The 16,521-nt window shown below is 40.2% G+C and overlaps 2 protein-coding genes across 4 annotated transcripts in view; one reads left to right on the plus strand and one right to left on the minus strand.

Annotated features, from left to right (window-relative positions):
• The window catches only part of LOC135508538 (lysophosphatidylserine lipase ABHD12-like), a 52,522-nt gene extending 51,512 nt beyond the window's left edge, over nt 1-1,010 (plus strand). For both annotated transcript variants that reach the window (XM_064928791.1, XM_064928792.1), the window contains exon 14: nt 407-1,010. In XM_064928791.1, coding sequence (XP_064784863.1) covers nt 407-533 — 127 coding nt within the window. In that variant the 3' untranslated portion in view covers nt 534-1,010. The remainder of the gene's footprint in view (nt 1-406) is intronic.
• LOC135508536 (glycogen phosphorylase, liver form-like) overlaps nt 1-15,302 on the minus strand; it is a 41,318-nt gene extending 26,016 nt beyond the window's left edge. Inside the window, exons 1-7 of one of the 2 annotated variants that reach the window (XM_064928790.1) lie at nt 14,970-15,302; nt 12,820-12,921; nt 11,937-12,015; nt 11,062-11,165; nt 3,204-3,335; nt 2,772-2,883; nt 1,283-1,325 (exon numbers count right to left, since the gene is read on the minus strand). In XM_064928790.1, coding sequence (XP_064784862.1) covers nt 1,283-1,325; nt 2,772-2,883; nt 3,204-3,335; nt 11,062-11,165; nt 11,937-12,015; nt 12,820-12,921; nt 14,970-15,212 — 815 coding nt within the window. In that variant the 5' untranslated portion in view covers nt 15,213-15,302. The remainder of the gene's footprint in view (nt 1-1,282; nt 1,326-2,771; nt 2,884-3,203; nt 3,336-11,061; nt 11,166-11,936; nt 12,016-12,819; nt 12,922-14,969) is intronic. The other variant, XM_064928789.1, reaches the window with a different exon arrangement.
• Nucleotides 15,303-16,521: the final 1,219 nt, after the last annotated feature.

Consider the following 16,521-nt stretch of genomic DNA (forward strand, 5'->3'; position numbering starts at 1 on the left):
CCTTGCGCTCCTCCTCCACTGGTATGTCCCCGCACGAGTGTCAGTTTGGCTATGCTCCTCCATTGTTCCCGGACCAGGAGGCAGAAGTCAGAGTGCCTTCAGCCTTGAAGTTCGTCAGACGCTGTCGGCTTATGTGGAGGAAGACCCGTCTTAATCTTATGCGTTCCTCACAGAGGTATCAACAACAAGCCAACAGACGTCGCCGTCCCGGGCCTACCCTGCGCCCCGGCCAGAGAGTCTGGCTCTCCACAAGAGACTTACCTCTACGAGTGGAGTCTCGCAAGCTGTCCCAGGAGAGTTAACCCAGTTTCTTATCGCCTACACTTACCCAGATCCCTTAAGATTAATCCCACATTTCATGTTTCATTGTTAAAACCTGTTGTTTTTTCTCCCCTTGTCCCGGCAGACAGACCTCCCCCTCCGCCTCGTGTCATTGGAGGCCAGCCGGCTTATACCGTCCACCGGATACTGGATTCCCGCCGGGTGCAGCGGTCCTGGCAGTATCTGGTGGACTGGGAAGGCTACGGTCCTGAGGAGCGCTCCTGGGTTCCTGCCAAAGACATCCTGGACCCTGACCTCATTCGTCAGTTCAGGGTCCTCCACCCTGAGAGAGCTGGTAGGAACGTCAGGAGCCGTTCCTAGGGGGGGGATTCTGTCAGGATTTGGCCAGGGTTGTTCCGGGTTTTGGTCAGTAGATGCCCCCATTGTGCTTTTTGTCCTTATGTTTTTCCCTTGATCCCCATTATTATTTGCACCTGTGCCTCGTTTCCTCTAATTGTATTTAAACCCTTAGTTTCCCTCAGTTCTGTGCTCTGTGTTTGTATGTTAGCACCCTGCCCTAGTGTTCTGTGTACTCTTGTCGATTCCGGGTGACGCTCTTGTGGTATTCTGTTTTTTGTTTATTTTTTGTGAGTTTCTTTTGAGGCCTTTTTGTGCTTTTCCTACCACCTTTTGGATTTGCCATTTTTTGTATTTAAGGATTTTTTCTTTATTAAATACACCGTCTTAAGTACTGCTGTGTCTGCCTCATCTTCTGGGTTAATAATAATAATAATATAATAATATCCCATTTAGCAGACGCTTTTGTCCAAAGCGACTTACAAGTCGGCTGGGGCCACTACTTTTACATATGGGTGGCCCCAGCGGGAATCGAACCCACGACGCTTGGCGTTGCAAGCGCCATGCTCTACCGACTGAGCCACACAGGACCCAGTTCTGCTGACTATTCGTGGCTCAGTTGGTTAAGTGACTGTTTCTCACTCCGGAGACCCAAGTTCGAAACCGGGTCCTGTCCAGAACAGCTTGGATGTAATCTCCAACATTGACTGAGGAGAGATCATAGAATTACATATAGGGTTGCGAAATACCAGGAACTTCTCCGAAATACCAGGAACTTCCCTGGTTTTTCAGAAATCCTGGGTGGAGGATTCCAGATATCCAACTTTTCCCCTTCTGATTTAGGTACTCTTTCAACAGGGATTTCTGGGAATTTTAGTAAAGTTACCAGAGGAAGTTAAAGTTAGTTCTACTGCTTTAAATTTTTTTATTCCCCTCGAATCAGTGACTGATTTATACCTGGGACACCAGGTGGGTGCAATTAATTATCAGGTAGAACAGAAAACCAGCAGGCTCTGGACCTCATAGGGTAAGAGTTGAATAGAGTACCACAGTAGGAGTCACAATACCCATAATGATGATTTATCAATACGTTCACCTGTATTTACCCCCCGCCAAAATGAAATGCTAATTAGCTGCAAATGTGGCTATCATAAAGAACTACAAATGTAAGAATCTCTTTGTATTAACTATTTAATACCTCTTAGCAAAGGTGTCAGCTAGGGATGACTTGCAGGAGCTTGCAGGGACTTGTAGTCTTACACGATGTCTAGTTTAATGCTAATTAGCATTTTCAAATCTGAGAGTAAATAGAGCATAATATATTGATAAAAGTCACCTTGTCTGAGAGAAATTTGCACGGTTATCAAAACATCACGCCAGGGTGACCATACAGGAAACAAAATAAGGGTTGTAAGTGTTTCGAAAATCTCCTAGCGGAAAAATTAATGGTGGAAAATGATTGGAACCATTTCCCTGTTTGACCACTAGATTTTATGGGTATTATGACACCTCTCCGGGAAAAGAAAGGGCTTTTCAAGTTCCATTTGTTACAGATTCACTCGTCCAATACTGTAACTATTAAGTTCTGGATTAAGGTCTGGATTTTAACTTGAGATCTGTGTGCTCAAGTTTCCCACCATAAATCATTGACAAAAAATGTGTAATTTATGTGAAAGTCTGAGTACTCAGATCTGAAGTTAAGTTCCAAGTTAGCTCTGGGCCAGGGCTTTAAAACAGCTTGTTTCAGCCTTCTTCAAGCATTCTTAGCAAGCCACACTAACACCCTGGACCAGAGCTAGCTCTGATTAGGCAAGGTTAAAAGGTAATCATCCTGGCCACTAACACCCTGGACCAGAGCTAGCTCTGATTAGGCAAGGTTAAAGGGTAATCATCCTGGCCACTGACACCCTGGACCAGAGCTAGCTCTGATTAGGCAAGGTTAAAAGGTAATCATCCTGGCCACTAACACCCTGGACCAGAGCTAGCTCTGATTAGGCAAGGTTAAAGGGTAATCATCCTGGCCACTGACACCCTGGACCAGAGCTAGCTCTGATTAGGCAAGGTTAAAGGGTAATCATCCTGGCCACTGACACCCTGGACCAGAGCTAGCTCTGATTAGGCAAGGTTAAAAGGTAATCATCCTGGCCACTGACAGTCCTTCAGGTTGAAATCGTTGGGAGCTCTGGCAGACCACAGCCTCATGGTGTTGACTGTGTTGTTCATATATCCAGGGATGGGTGTGTCATAGGGCATGGCCAGGACCACCTACACTAACACATTCAAGGCATGGGAAGAATTAGGATTGAGATTAAAATTAACTCATTCATCTCAACACATCATAGATATGCTGTACCTACAGGGTCACAGGCAAGGGAATAATTGGTAATACTTTTTCATTTCTATATCCTAGTTAATATCAGTAACGCTTAACACGAGTCTTCTTATACTTGTGTAGTAACAATGTAGTGACATGTTACATGGTAATTCTATTGCAATTCTCACCATAGATATGCAGGTACTAAGTACTGCTAGTAGTATTATTAGTGTGTTACTAAGTAAAATGTATTATCATCATGATTAAATACCTGTGTATCCACCCATCTGGCCCCTTCCTTAGACTCCTCCACTCTGCCGTAGAAGTGCACAGGTAGCATGTACTCAGGGCGGGCCTTCTCCCAGGGGTTACCATGACGCAACCAATCATCTGCCTCTTCCACCTAAGAACAAGGAATTTAACAGTGAATTTCAAATTGAAGAGTTGACTAAGAAACATTTTTAATAGGAGTCAAAATGACCATGAAACCATAGCCTGGTCCCAGATCTGTTTGTGCTCTTGCAAACTCTATTGCTCATTGTCAAGACAATGGCATGATGGCACAGAGTGGCACTCAGACTAATGAAACAATAGATATGAGCATAATTGTTCATAGTACAAAGTAGTAGTATTATATTATAGTAGTGGTATTATAGTATAGTAGTAGTATTATATCATAGCAGTAGTATTATGGTATAGTATAGTAGTAGTAGCATAGTATAGTAGTAGTATTATAGTATAGTATAGTAGTAGTATTATAGTATAGTAGTAGTATTATATCATAGCAGTAGTATAGTATAGCAGTACTATTATGGTATTGTATAGTAGTAGTATTATAGTATAGTATAGTAGTAGTATTATAGTATAGTAGTAGTATTATAGTATAGTATAGTAGTAGTATTATAGTATAGTAGTAGTATTATATCATAGCAGTAGTATAGTATAGCAGTACTATTATGGTATAGTGGTATTATGGTATAGTAGTAATATTATATCATAGTAGCATTATAGTATAGTATTAGTATTATTATAGTAGTAGTATTGTAGCATAGTAGTAGTATTGTAGCATTACAGTAGTATTATAGTATAGCGGTAGTATTACAGCATAGCAGTAGTATTGTAGTATAGCTGTAGTATTATAGTATAGTAGTATTATGGTATAGTAGTAGTATTATCACATGGTAGTATTATAGTATAGCAGTAGTATTATATTACAGTAGTATTATAGTATAGCGGTAGTATTACAGTATTGCAGTAGTATTGTAGTATAGCAGTAGTATTATAGTATAGTAGCATTATGGTATAGTAGTAGTATTATAGCATGGTAGTATTGTAGTATAGCAGTAGTATTATATTATAGTAGCATTATAGTATAGTGGCAGTTTTATGGTATAGTAGTATTATAGTATAGTGGTATTATAGCATAGTGGTATTATAGTATAGTATTAGTATTGTATTATAATGGCATTATATTGTAGTAGTATTATATTATAGTAGTATTGTAGTATAGTAGCAGTATAGTAGTATTATACTATAGTAGTAGTATTATAATATGGTAGCATTATAGTATAGTAGTAGTATTATATTATGGTAGCATTACAGTATTATAGTATTGTTATACTATAGTAGCATTATAGTATGGTAGTAGTATTATATTACAGTAGTATTATAGTATCGTAGTAGTATTATAGCATATTAGTATTATAACATAGTAGTATTATAATAGTCATGTTATAGTATAGTAGCGTTATAGCATAGCAGTAGTATTATACTATAGTAGCATTATAGTATAGTAGTAGTATTATATTATAGTAGCATTATAGTATAGCAGTAGTATAGTATGGTAGTATTATGGTATAGCAGTATTATAGTATAGTAGTAGTATTATATTATAGTAGTAGTATAGTAGCATTATAGTATAGTAGTAGTATTATATTATAGCAGTAGTATAGTAGCATTATAGTATAGCAGTAGTAGTATAGTAGCATTATAGTATAGTAGTAGTATTATATTATAGTAGTAGTATAGCAGCATTATAGTATAGCAGTAGTATAGTATAGTAGCATTATAGTATAGTAGTAGTATTATATTATAGTAGTAGTATAGTAGCATTATAGTATAGCAGTAGTATAGTATACACAGTACCAGTCAAAACGTTTGGACACAGCTACTCATTCCAGGGTTTTCCTTCGTGTCTTTAAGTAATGGACTGTCATTTCTCTTTGCTTATTTGAGCTGTTCTTGCCATAATATGTACTTGGTCTTTCACCGATTAGGGCTATCTTCTGTATACCACCCCTACCTTCTCATAACATAACTGATTGGCTCAAATACATTAAGGAAAGAAATTCCACAAATTAACTTTTAACAAGGCACGCCTGTTAATTGAAATGCATTCCAGGTGACTACCTCATGAAGCTGGTTGAGAGAATGCCAAGAGTATGCAAAGGGTGAGTACTTTGAAGAATCTCAAATACAAAATATTTGGATATGTTTAACACATTTTTTGGTTACTACATGATTCCATGTGTTATTTCATAGTCTTGATGTCTTCACTATTATTCTACAATGTAGAAAATAGTAAAAATAATGAAAAACCCTTGAATGAGTAGCTGTCTAAACTTTTGGCTGGTACTGTATATTATAGTATAGTAGTATTCTAGTATAGTAGCATTATAATACAGTTGAAGTCAGAAGTTTACATACACTAAGGTTGGAGTCATTAAAACTTGTTTTTCAACCACTCCACAAATTTCTTGTTTTTAACAAACTATAGTTTTGGCAAGTTGGTTAGGACATCTACTTTGTGCATGACACAAGTCATTTTTCTAACAACTGTTTACAGACAGATTATTTCATTTATAATTCACTGTATCACAATTCCAGTGGGTCAGAAGTTTACATACACTAAGCTGACTGTGCCTTTAAACAGCTTGGAAAATTCCAGAAAATTATGTCATGGCTTTAGAAGCAACCGCACCCCCTGCCAACAATAAATGCAAATGCTCTACGCCAAATACTAATAGCACTCGTGAAAACTCAAACGTTCATTAAAATTCACATGCAGGGTACTCAATTCAAGCTACACTCGTTGTGAATCTAGCCAACGAGTCAGATTTGTAAAATGCTTTTCGGCGAAAGCATGAGTAGCTATTATCTGATAGCAGGCAACACGCCGAAATACCAGAAGGGGACGTATAAACAAAGGAATTAGCGTAGCCGGCGCTACACAAAACGCAGAAATAAAATATAAAACATTCATTACCTTTGACGAGATTGTCACGCCCTGGTCTATATTTATTATGTTTATCTTCATTTATTGGGTCAGGTCAGGGTGTGACATGGGTTTATTTGTGGTGTGTTTCGTCTTGGGGTTGTGTGGGGTGTATAGCATAGTCTATGGCTGCCTGAGGCGGTTCTCAATCAGAGTCAGGTGATTATCGTTGTCTCTGATTGGGAACCATATTTAGGTAGCCATATTCTTTGTGTGTTTCGTGGGTGATTGTCCTTAGTGTCCTTGTTCCTGTTGCTGTCTTAGTTTACATAAGTATAGGCTGTTTCGGTTTTCGTTACATTTTTGTAGTATTTTGTATTGATTCGTGTTTACGTTTTTTGATTAAACATGGATCGCAATCTACACGCTGCACTCCTATATGTCCCATAAACATCACAATTGGGTCTTTTTTTCAATTAAATCGGTCCTTGTGTACCCAAAATGTCCATTTATGAAGACCATCAGATCCAGGAAAAACATTTTTTTTTAAACGCGACGTTATTTTTTAAAATTAAAAAAGTTGCCTATAAACTTTGACAAAACACTTCAAACTACTTCTGTAATCCAACTTTAGGTATTACTAAACGTTAATAAACGATCAAATTGATCAAGGAGCGATCTGTATTCAATAGGCACAAGTTTGGGAAAAGTAATCAACTTCTCCGGTTCCATTGTTCACAGCTGTGGACCTGACAACCGGATGTGGCTATGACTCAGATGACCAAGGATTTAGTTGAATCGAAATCACAACACTGGCGACATCGTGTGGAAGCTGTAGGAACTGTAATCTCACCCTTAAGTATTTTTCCTTCCAATAGACAATACATGGACTGGCGGATTGATTTTTTCTACGTCGATTTAGTGACCAGGTTTTCTGGCGATTTTGACCACGGAACTCGTTCTGTTATAGTCACAGACACCATTGAACCAGTTCTAGAAACTTCAGAGTGTTGTCTATGCACACATACTAATCATATGCATATACTATATTCCTGGCATGAGTAGCAGGACGTTTAAATGTTGCGCGATTTTTAACAGAATGTTGAAAAAAGTAGCCCGATCTCTAAGAGGTTTTAAACATTTTAAAGGCAATGCTATCAAATCCTAATTGAGTGTATGTAAACTTCTGACCCACTGGGAATGTGATGAAAGAAGTAAAAGCTGAAATAAATCATTCTCTCTACTATTATTCTGACATTTCACATTCTTAAAATAAAGTGGTGATCCTAACTGACATATGACAGGGAATTTTTACTAGGATTAAATGTCAGGAATTGTGAAAAACTGAGTTTAAATGTATTTGGCTAAGGTGTATGTAAACTCCCGACTTCAACCGTAGTAGTATAGTATGTATAATAGTAGTATAGTGTGTATAATATTATTATACTATAGTAGTATTATTGTATATATAGTAGTAGGTACAGAAGGCAGTTCATATTGAGAGTATGTTAAGCCCCTGCAGACTAAACTCTTTGAAGAGGCCAGTGTTACTGAGTGGATTATCCTGGCTGAATAAAATAATTCAATTAAGAAAGATTTAGACAGCCTTCCCCCCCGGGAGCACGTTTAGTTTTTGTTGCCTTAGCACTAAACAGTTAATTCAAAGACCCAACTCATCATCAAGCTTTGCTTATTTGAATCCAGGCTGGATGGTGAGAGAGAGGAAGTGGGCCACCACAAAGTTGCGGAACTGGGTTTAAATAATATTTGAAATCTTTCAAATACTTTGAGCGTTTGCTCTTGTCTGCCTGGAGTACCAGATGGGTGGGTTTTACACTTTGGCAACTATTCTATTGATTCCATTGCACCAGACAGGCTCAATCAAACACATATGAAGTATTTTAAATGATTTCAGAACAGTTTTTGAACCCAGGTATGCAGTGTTGGCCAATCACTAACAGGAATGGAAGTTGCTGCCAACTGCCTCATTTTCTCTGTTGCCATAGTGTAACAATGTCTGTATCCCAAATGGCACCCTATTGACTATATAGTGCAATACTTTTGACCACAGCCCCCCCCCCATGGTCCCTAGTCAAAAGTAGTGCACTACGTAGGGAATAGGGTGCAATTTGGGACGCAGAGTGTGCTTGTTGCCGGTGGTTGGCTCAGAGGTTGAGAAAGCTATTGTGTTGTTGCTCTTTTGTTTAGACTCTGATAAACTCTGATAATGACCTACAGTACCTTCCATACACAGCTGAGGGGTGGTGCCCTCTTGTTTAGACTCTGATAATGACCTACAGTACCTTCTATACACAGCTGAGGGGTGTTGTCCTTTTGTTTAGACTCTGATAATGACCTACAGTACCTTCTATACTGAGGGGTTTTGCCCTTTTGTTTAGACTCTGATAATGACCTACAGTACCTTCTATACACAGCTGAGGGGTGTTGTCCTTTTGTTTAGACTCTGATAATGACCTACAGTACCTTCTATACACAGCTGAGGGGTGTTGTCCTTTTGTTTAGACTCTGATAATGACCTACAGTACCTCCTATACACAGCTGAGGGGTGGTGCCCTTTTGTTTAGACTCTGATAATGACCTACAGTACCTTCTATACACAGCTGAGGGGTGGTGCCCTTTTGTTTAGACTCTGATAATGACCTACAGTACCTTCTATACACAGCTGAGGGGTGGTGCCCTTTTGTTTAGACTCTGATAATGACCTACAGTACCTTCTATACTGAGGGCTGTTGCCCTTTTGTTTAGACTCTGATAATGACCTACAGTACCTTCTATACACAGCTGAGGGATGGTGCCCTTTTGTTTAGACTGATAATGACCTACAGTACCTTCTATACACAGCTGAGGGGTGGTGCCCTTTTGTTTAGACTCTGATAATGACCTACAGTACCTTCTATATACAGCTGAGGGGTGGTGCCCTTTTGTTTAGACTCTGATAATGACCTACAGTACCTTCTATACACAGCTGAGGGATGGTGCCCTTTTGTTTAGACTGATAATGACCTACAGTACCTTCTATACACAGCTGAGGGGTGGTGCCCTCTTGTTTAGACTCTGATAATGACCTACAGTACCTTCTATACACAGCTGAGGGGTTTTGCCCTTTTGTTTAGACTCTGATAATGACCTACAGTACCTTCTATACACAGCTGAGGGGTTTTGCCCTTTTGTTTAGACTCTGATAATGACCTACAGTACCTTCTATACACAGCTGAGGGGTTTTGCCCTTTGGAATTTGGCCTGTGTGTTTGCAGTGCAATGTAGTTCAGAACGCTGAAACCTGATTGTACTGATTATTCATTGATCATTGACTGAACTGACGAGGCACAAAAAGTGTTTTAGAAATGAGAGTGTACTGCAAATAATGAAATCTCATCATACACCCCCCCCCCCTTGATGTAGTCAGGGTAGCCTAGTGGTTAGAGCATTGGACTAGTAACCGAAAGGTTGCAAAAGTTCAAATCCCCGAGCTGACAAGGTACAAAATCTGTTGTTCTGCCCTTGAACAGGCAGTTAACCCACTGTTCCTAGGCCGTCATTGAAAATAAGAATTTGTTCTTAACTGACTTGCCTGGTTAAATAAAGGATAAATAAAAATACTAGCTTGCTGTCTGGAGAGGCTCCTTGCTTCCAACATCTTTTCTTTAGTCACAAATAGCACCCTATTCCCTATGTAGTGCACTACTTAGTCACAAATAGCACCCTAATCCCTCTGTAGTGCACTACTTAGTCACAAATAGCACCCTAATCCCTATGTAGTGCACTACTTAGTCACAAATTGCACCCTATTCCCTATGTAGTGCACTACTTAGTCACAAATAGCACCCTAATCCATATGTAGTGCACTACTTAGTCACAAATAGCACCCTAATCCCTCTGTAGTGCACTACTTAGTCACAAATAGCACCCTAATCCCTCTGTAGTGCACTACTTAGTCACAAATAGCACCCTAATCCCTCTGTAGTGCACTACTTAGTCACAAATAGCACCCTAATCCCTATGTAGTGCACTACTTAGTCACAAATAACACCCTAATCCCTCTGTAGTGCACTACTTAGTCACAAATAGCACCCTAATCCCTCTGTAGTGCACTACTTAGTCACAAATAAAAATGCCTGGTAAAATACATTTTTAAATCGCATGCTAGGAATATAAGACTACTTTTTACTACTTTAACACACATGTGAATGACCGAAAAGTGCTGTCACATAAATCGGTTGACCAGATATGGATGAAAATAACCTCAAATTAAAGCTGTCAGTGTCACGGTTTTCTATATGCGAAGGAGAGTCGGACCAAAATGCGGCGTGGCTATTGTGATTCATATTTTACTGAAACAAGGGAAAACACTAATCAACACGAAAACAACAAAACGTAACACGAAAAACAAAACAGCCTCTACTGGTGCAAACTGACACACGCCAGAAACAAGGACAGAAGGACAATCACCCACCAAACACTCAAAGAATATGGCTGCCTAAATATGGTTCCCAATCAGAGACAGCGATAAACACCTGCCTCTGATTGAGAACCACTTCAGACAGCCATAGACTTAACTAGAACACCCCACTAAGCTACAATCCCAATACCTGTGAAAAAAACCCAAGACAAAACACACCACATACAAAAACCCCATGTCACACGCTGGCCTGACCAAATAGATAAAGAAAACACAAAATACTAAGACCAGGGCGTGACAGTCAGTCTGCACTTTGTTATATAAAATTTAAAACCCAAAGTGCTGGAGTACAGAGACAAAAACAACAAATGGGTCACTGTCCCAATACAGTTGGAACTCGCTGTATAAATAATTTACAAGTACAAAAAAAAATGGATGTAGCAATCCCAGATTGTCCCTTTAAATGCAATAGATTTATGTTTATTTATTTATTACCTGCCAACCTTCCTTGATCTTCTGATTGAAAATTCCATATTCATAACGGATGCCATAACCGTACGCTGCCAGACCCAGGGTGGCCATCGAGTCCAGGAAACAAGCTATATTATATATACACACACACATATATACAGGACAAAATCATGTAAATGTTCAATAGAAACACTACGTTTATGGGATGCAGTTACAGTGGATGTCAAGACAAACTGTATGGATGAAGTATGGTGTAGTACAGGGATAAGTGGTGGTGGGGCGGGACAGCCTCCTAGTGGTGGTGGTGGGGCGGACAGCCTCCCAGTGGTGGTGGTGGTGGGGCGGACAGTCTCCTTGTGGTGGTGGTGGTGGGGCGGACAGTCTCCTTGTGGTGGACAGCCTCCTCGCGTTGATGCAGACAGCCAGCCTTCAGCAGCCTCCTAGGGTTGATTAAACTTCCTGTTCTGGTGAGCCAACAGCAGCCTCCTAGGGTTGATTAAACTTCCTGTTCTGGTGAGCCAACAGCAGCCTCCTAGGGTTGATTAAACTTCCTGTTCTGGTGAGCCAACAGCAGCCTCCTAGGGTTGATTAAACTTCCTGTTCTGGTGAGCCAACAGCAGCCTCCTAGGGTTGATTAAACTTCCTGTTCTGGTGAGCCAACAGCAGCCTCCTCGGGTTGATTAAACTTCCTGTTCTGGTGAGCCAACAGCAGCCTCCTTGGGTTGATTAAACTTCCTGTTCTGGTGAGCCAACAGCATCCTCCTTGGGTTGATTAAACTTCCTGTTCTGGTGAGCCAACAGCAGCCTCCTTGGGTTGATTAAACTTCCTGTTCTGGTGAGCCAACAGCATCCTAACACACACTGACAGACAGACAGACACATGGATCTTGGTACTGTACCTGCCAGTCTGCCCAGGCCTCCGTTCCCCAGCCCTGCATCTTCCTCCATCTCCTCCAGATCCTCCATGTCCAAACCCAGCTACATGACGGACATAAAAAAACAACTCAATTCAGTTCGCTCAACTCACAGTCCCATATTAACGGCTAGTTTATACCCCACAAGTAGCTACCCTAAATAGCGTTGCGTAGCTTAGCAAAGCTACGCAGACATGTTCAGTCCTGCAATTCATAACTCTGTGCAGGATCGCCATCTTGCGATCTGTTTGAGCTCATGCATTACTTGACAATCAAAGTTGGTTCCATCTCACCTGGCTGGTAGACTGTCTACAAGGGTCCATCTCACCTGGCTAGTAGACTGTCTACAAGGTTCCATCTCACCTTGCTGGTAGACTGTCTACAAGGTTCCATCTCACCTGGCTGGTAGACTGTCTACAAGGTTCCATCTCACCTGGCTGGTAGACTGTCTACAAGGTTCCATCTCACCTGGCTGGTAGACTGTCTACAAGGTTCCATCTCACCTGGCTGGTAGACTGTCTACAAGGTTCCATCTCACCTGGTAGACTGTCTACAAGGTTCCATCTCACCTGGTAGACTGTCTACAAGGTTCCATCTCACCTGGCTGGTAGACTGTCTACAAGGTTCCATCTCACCTGGCTGGTAGACTGTCTACAAGGTTCCATCTCACCTGGCTGGTAGACTGTCTACAAGGTTCCATCTCACCTGGTAGACTGTCTACAAGGTTCCATCTCACCTGGTAGACTGTCTACAAGGTTCCATCTCATCTGGCTGGTAGACTGTCTACAAGGTTCCATCTCACCTGGCTGGTAGACTGTCTACAAGGTTCCATCTCACCTGGTAGACTGTCTACAAGGTTCCATCTCACCTGGTAGATGGCCTCGTCACAGGCGTTCTGCAGCCCCAGGTTAATCATGGTGTTCTGGAGGGTTCTGCCCATGTAGAACTCCAGGGAGAGGTAGTACACCCGCTGGTCAAGGAGAACAGGAACATTTAGCTGTGGCTCCGTCTCAACACTCAGTTTCTGCACTGTATCCCTCTCATCTAGTTCATATTCTAATCTGTACAGTTCATATTCTAATCTGTACATTTCATATTCTAATCTGTACAGTTCATATTCTAATCTGTACAGTTCATATTCCAATCTGTACAGTTCATATTCTAATCTGTACAGTTCATATTCTAATCTGTACAGTTCATATTCCAATCTGCACATTTCATATTCTAATCTGCACATTTCATATTCTAATCTGTACATGTCATATTCTAATCTGTACATGTCATATTCTAATCTGTACATTTCATATTCTAATCTGTACATGTCATATTCTAATCTGTACATGTCATATTCTAATCTGTACATGTCATATTCTAATCTGTACATGTCATATTCTAATCTGTACATGTCATATTCTAATCTGTACATGTCATATTCTAATCTGTACATGTCATATTCTAATCTGTACAGTTCATATTCTAATCTGTACATTTCATATTCTAATCTGTACAGTTCTATTCTAATTTTTACCGGTCAATAAAATGTCTAAATAGACACAAACAAGGGCCTATGCCAAACTATGGCTGCACCCCTGCCCAGTCATGTGAAATCCATAGATTAGGGCCTGATGAATTTATTTACATTTAATGATTTCCTTTTTTTAAATTATTTTTATTTAACTAGGAAAGTCAGTTAATAACAAATTCTTATTTACAATGACGGCCTAGGAAGTGGGTTAACTGCCTTGTTCAGGAAGAGAATAAGAGATTTGTACCTTATCGGCTCAGGGATTCGACCTAGCAACCCTTCGGTTACTGGCCAAACACTCTAACCACAAGGCTACCTGCTGCCCCCTATATGATCTGTAACTCAGTCAAATCTTAAATTGTTGCATGTTGCATTTATACTTTTACTCAGTATGTTAAACATACAAATCAAATCAAATTTTATTTGTCACATACACATGGTTAGCAGATGTTAATGCGAGTGTAATATGTTGCTAATTTGCTAAACGCTTTATATGTTACGAATATGCAAAACGTAGAATACGTTGAATAGCAAAATGTACAATATGCTACGAATTTGCAAACGTATAATATGTTACGAATTCTAGCTAGGTGGCTAACGTTAGCTAGGCTATGGGTTAAGGTTAAAGGTTTAAGGTTAGGGGAAAGGTTAGCTAAAAGGGTTAAGGTTAGGGTTACCTAACATGCTAAGAGGTTGAAAAGTTGCTAATTAGCATGCACCCCAACCAACCATCCTACATTCGTTTTTTACCTTAAGTAACCATACCAAACTAACATAATAATACATTTACAGGTTTACATACAGAATAATACAAAATGCTCCGAGACCAGGTTGCCTGTTCACCCCGCTATCATCCAGAAGGAGAGGTCAGTACAGGTGCATCAAAGCTGGGACCGAGAGACTGAAAAACAGCTTCTATCTCAAGGCCAACAGACTGTTAAACAGCCACCACTAACTAACATTGAGTGGCTGCTGCCAACATACGGACTCAAATCTCTGGCCAAATGTAATAAATGGATTTAATAAGAGGTATCACGAGTCACTTTAAATGACGCCACTTTAATAGTCTAAATACCCTACATTACTCATCTCATATGTATATACTGTACTCTATACCATCTACTGCATCCTCCCTATGCCGCTCGGCCAACGCTCATCCATATATTGATATGTACATGTTCTCATTCATCCCTTTACACATGTGTGTATTAATTAGGTAATTGTTGTGGAATTGTTATATAACTTGTTAGATATTACTGCATGAACGGAACTAGACGCACAAGCATTTCACTACACTCGCAATAACATCTGCTAACCATGTGTATGTGACCAAAATAAATGTTGATTTGATGATGGTGAAAATAAACAAGAGGTGCGACTCTGACCAGCGGACCAAATGAGGACAATACACACAGGTAGCCAGGATAATTCTCCACGTAAACTGGTGCATGATATTTGGAAAAGGAAATCACTTTTGAAACAAACAACTTTACCTTGGGGTCGGTCTCATAGTAAAACTGTTGCGTTCTGATCCATCTTCCCACCAGGTGATCTCGAACGGTGTGCGCGAGGGCGAAGTAATAATCCCGCGGCGTCGCTACGTTCCTGTCTTTGACCAACGTGAAGTGGAGGTGTCGGTTAAAACCCTTCTTCAACTCGGCGACGTTCTCCACCCCGACAATTCCTCTGATACTGATCTGTTTACGCTTCTCCAGGTCAGTTAGAGGCGACGCCATGCTGCTGAACAAAACTCCTGCTGTCCGTCTTCAACTTTAATAACCATAAAGTGGCAAAGTGAAGTACAGGTCCTAGCATTTCTGTGGCATCGGTCTCCTCCTCTCTATCCTCTCTCATGTCCATTGGTGCGTGCAGGCGGATGTGTGTCGCTACCCAGCCTCTCAACCTCTTGCGGATCATGCCATAGCACAGCAGAGAGAACATATTTGAAGAAGGCTAAATGTTTTTGGACACCTACAATTTATTGAATATTCATTAATACAGAAAACACCAAGAGATCAGTAATTAGTAACACTTCCAATAATAACAATACTATCATAATGTGTCTTTATCGACTACAACACTGAGTGTACAAAACATTATGGACCCCCCCCCCCCAGGTTGACTCCAATGCTTCCCACAGTTATGTCAAATTGGCTGGATGTCCTTTGGGTGATGGACCATTCTTGATACTGTTGAGTGTGAAAAACCCAAACAGCGTTTTACGTTTTGTACACTCGGTGTACTGTACCTATAAGTAAGTAGGCTAGTATATGTAAATTAGAACAATGCTTAAGGACATTCCAACATTTATATAATCTGCCAAACAGACCATCACTTTGGATGTTAAACGGCCATTGTCTGACGCACGCTCTGCATGCGCAGCATAGCGTAGGCTATAACTCTATACTGGATATTGAAATAATCTGCCAATGTCGCCCAGCGACTGTATGCACATTTCTAGAATTATAAATTAGGACAGTAACATAAAGATGTGTTGAGGGACTAAGGGATAGACTTACTTTTTTTGTTGTTGATTCACCACAAATACTTTTTATTTTATTTTAAACTCACCGACTCGAGGGTAGGCACCATCTGACTCAAATGATTAGACACCTTCGTCTACAGTTGGTTTAGACATCAATTAAAATGAGTATGGATAAATAACACCAATGGTTCAACATCGACCTTCATTAAAATATATATCTAATTCAAGTTGATGCTTACCGCCAGTATCTACAAACTGTATTTGCTCAAATCAAATATCAATATTTCAGTCTCAAAATTGTATAACAACAAGTTTGCAGAAAGAGGGCTGAATGAACATCTACTGTGTATGCTGGAAGGGTTATGAATCACTGCAATCTTTGTCTTTATTTGGCCTACATCCTAGGATAATTACCATCTTTGTCTTTACTTGGCCTACATCCTGGGATAATTACCATCTATGTCTTTACTTAGCCTACATCCTAGGATAATTACCATCTTTGTCTTTACTTGGCCTACATCCTAGGATAATTACCATCATTGTCTTTACTTGGCCTACAT

Source organism: Oncorhynchus masou, chromosome 21 (assembly GCF_036934945.1).
Source record: "Oncorhynchus masou masou isolate Uvic2021 chromosome 21, UVic_Omas_1.1, whole genome shotgun sequence".
In the NCBI taxonomy this organism is placed as follows: Eukaryota; Metazoa; Chordata; class Actinopteri; order Salmoniformes; family Salmonidae; genus Oncorhynchus; species Oncorhynchus masou.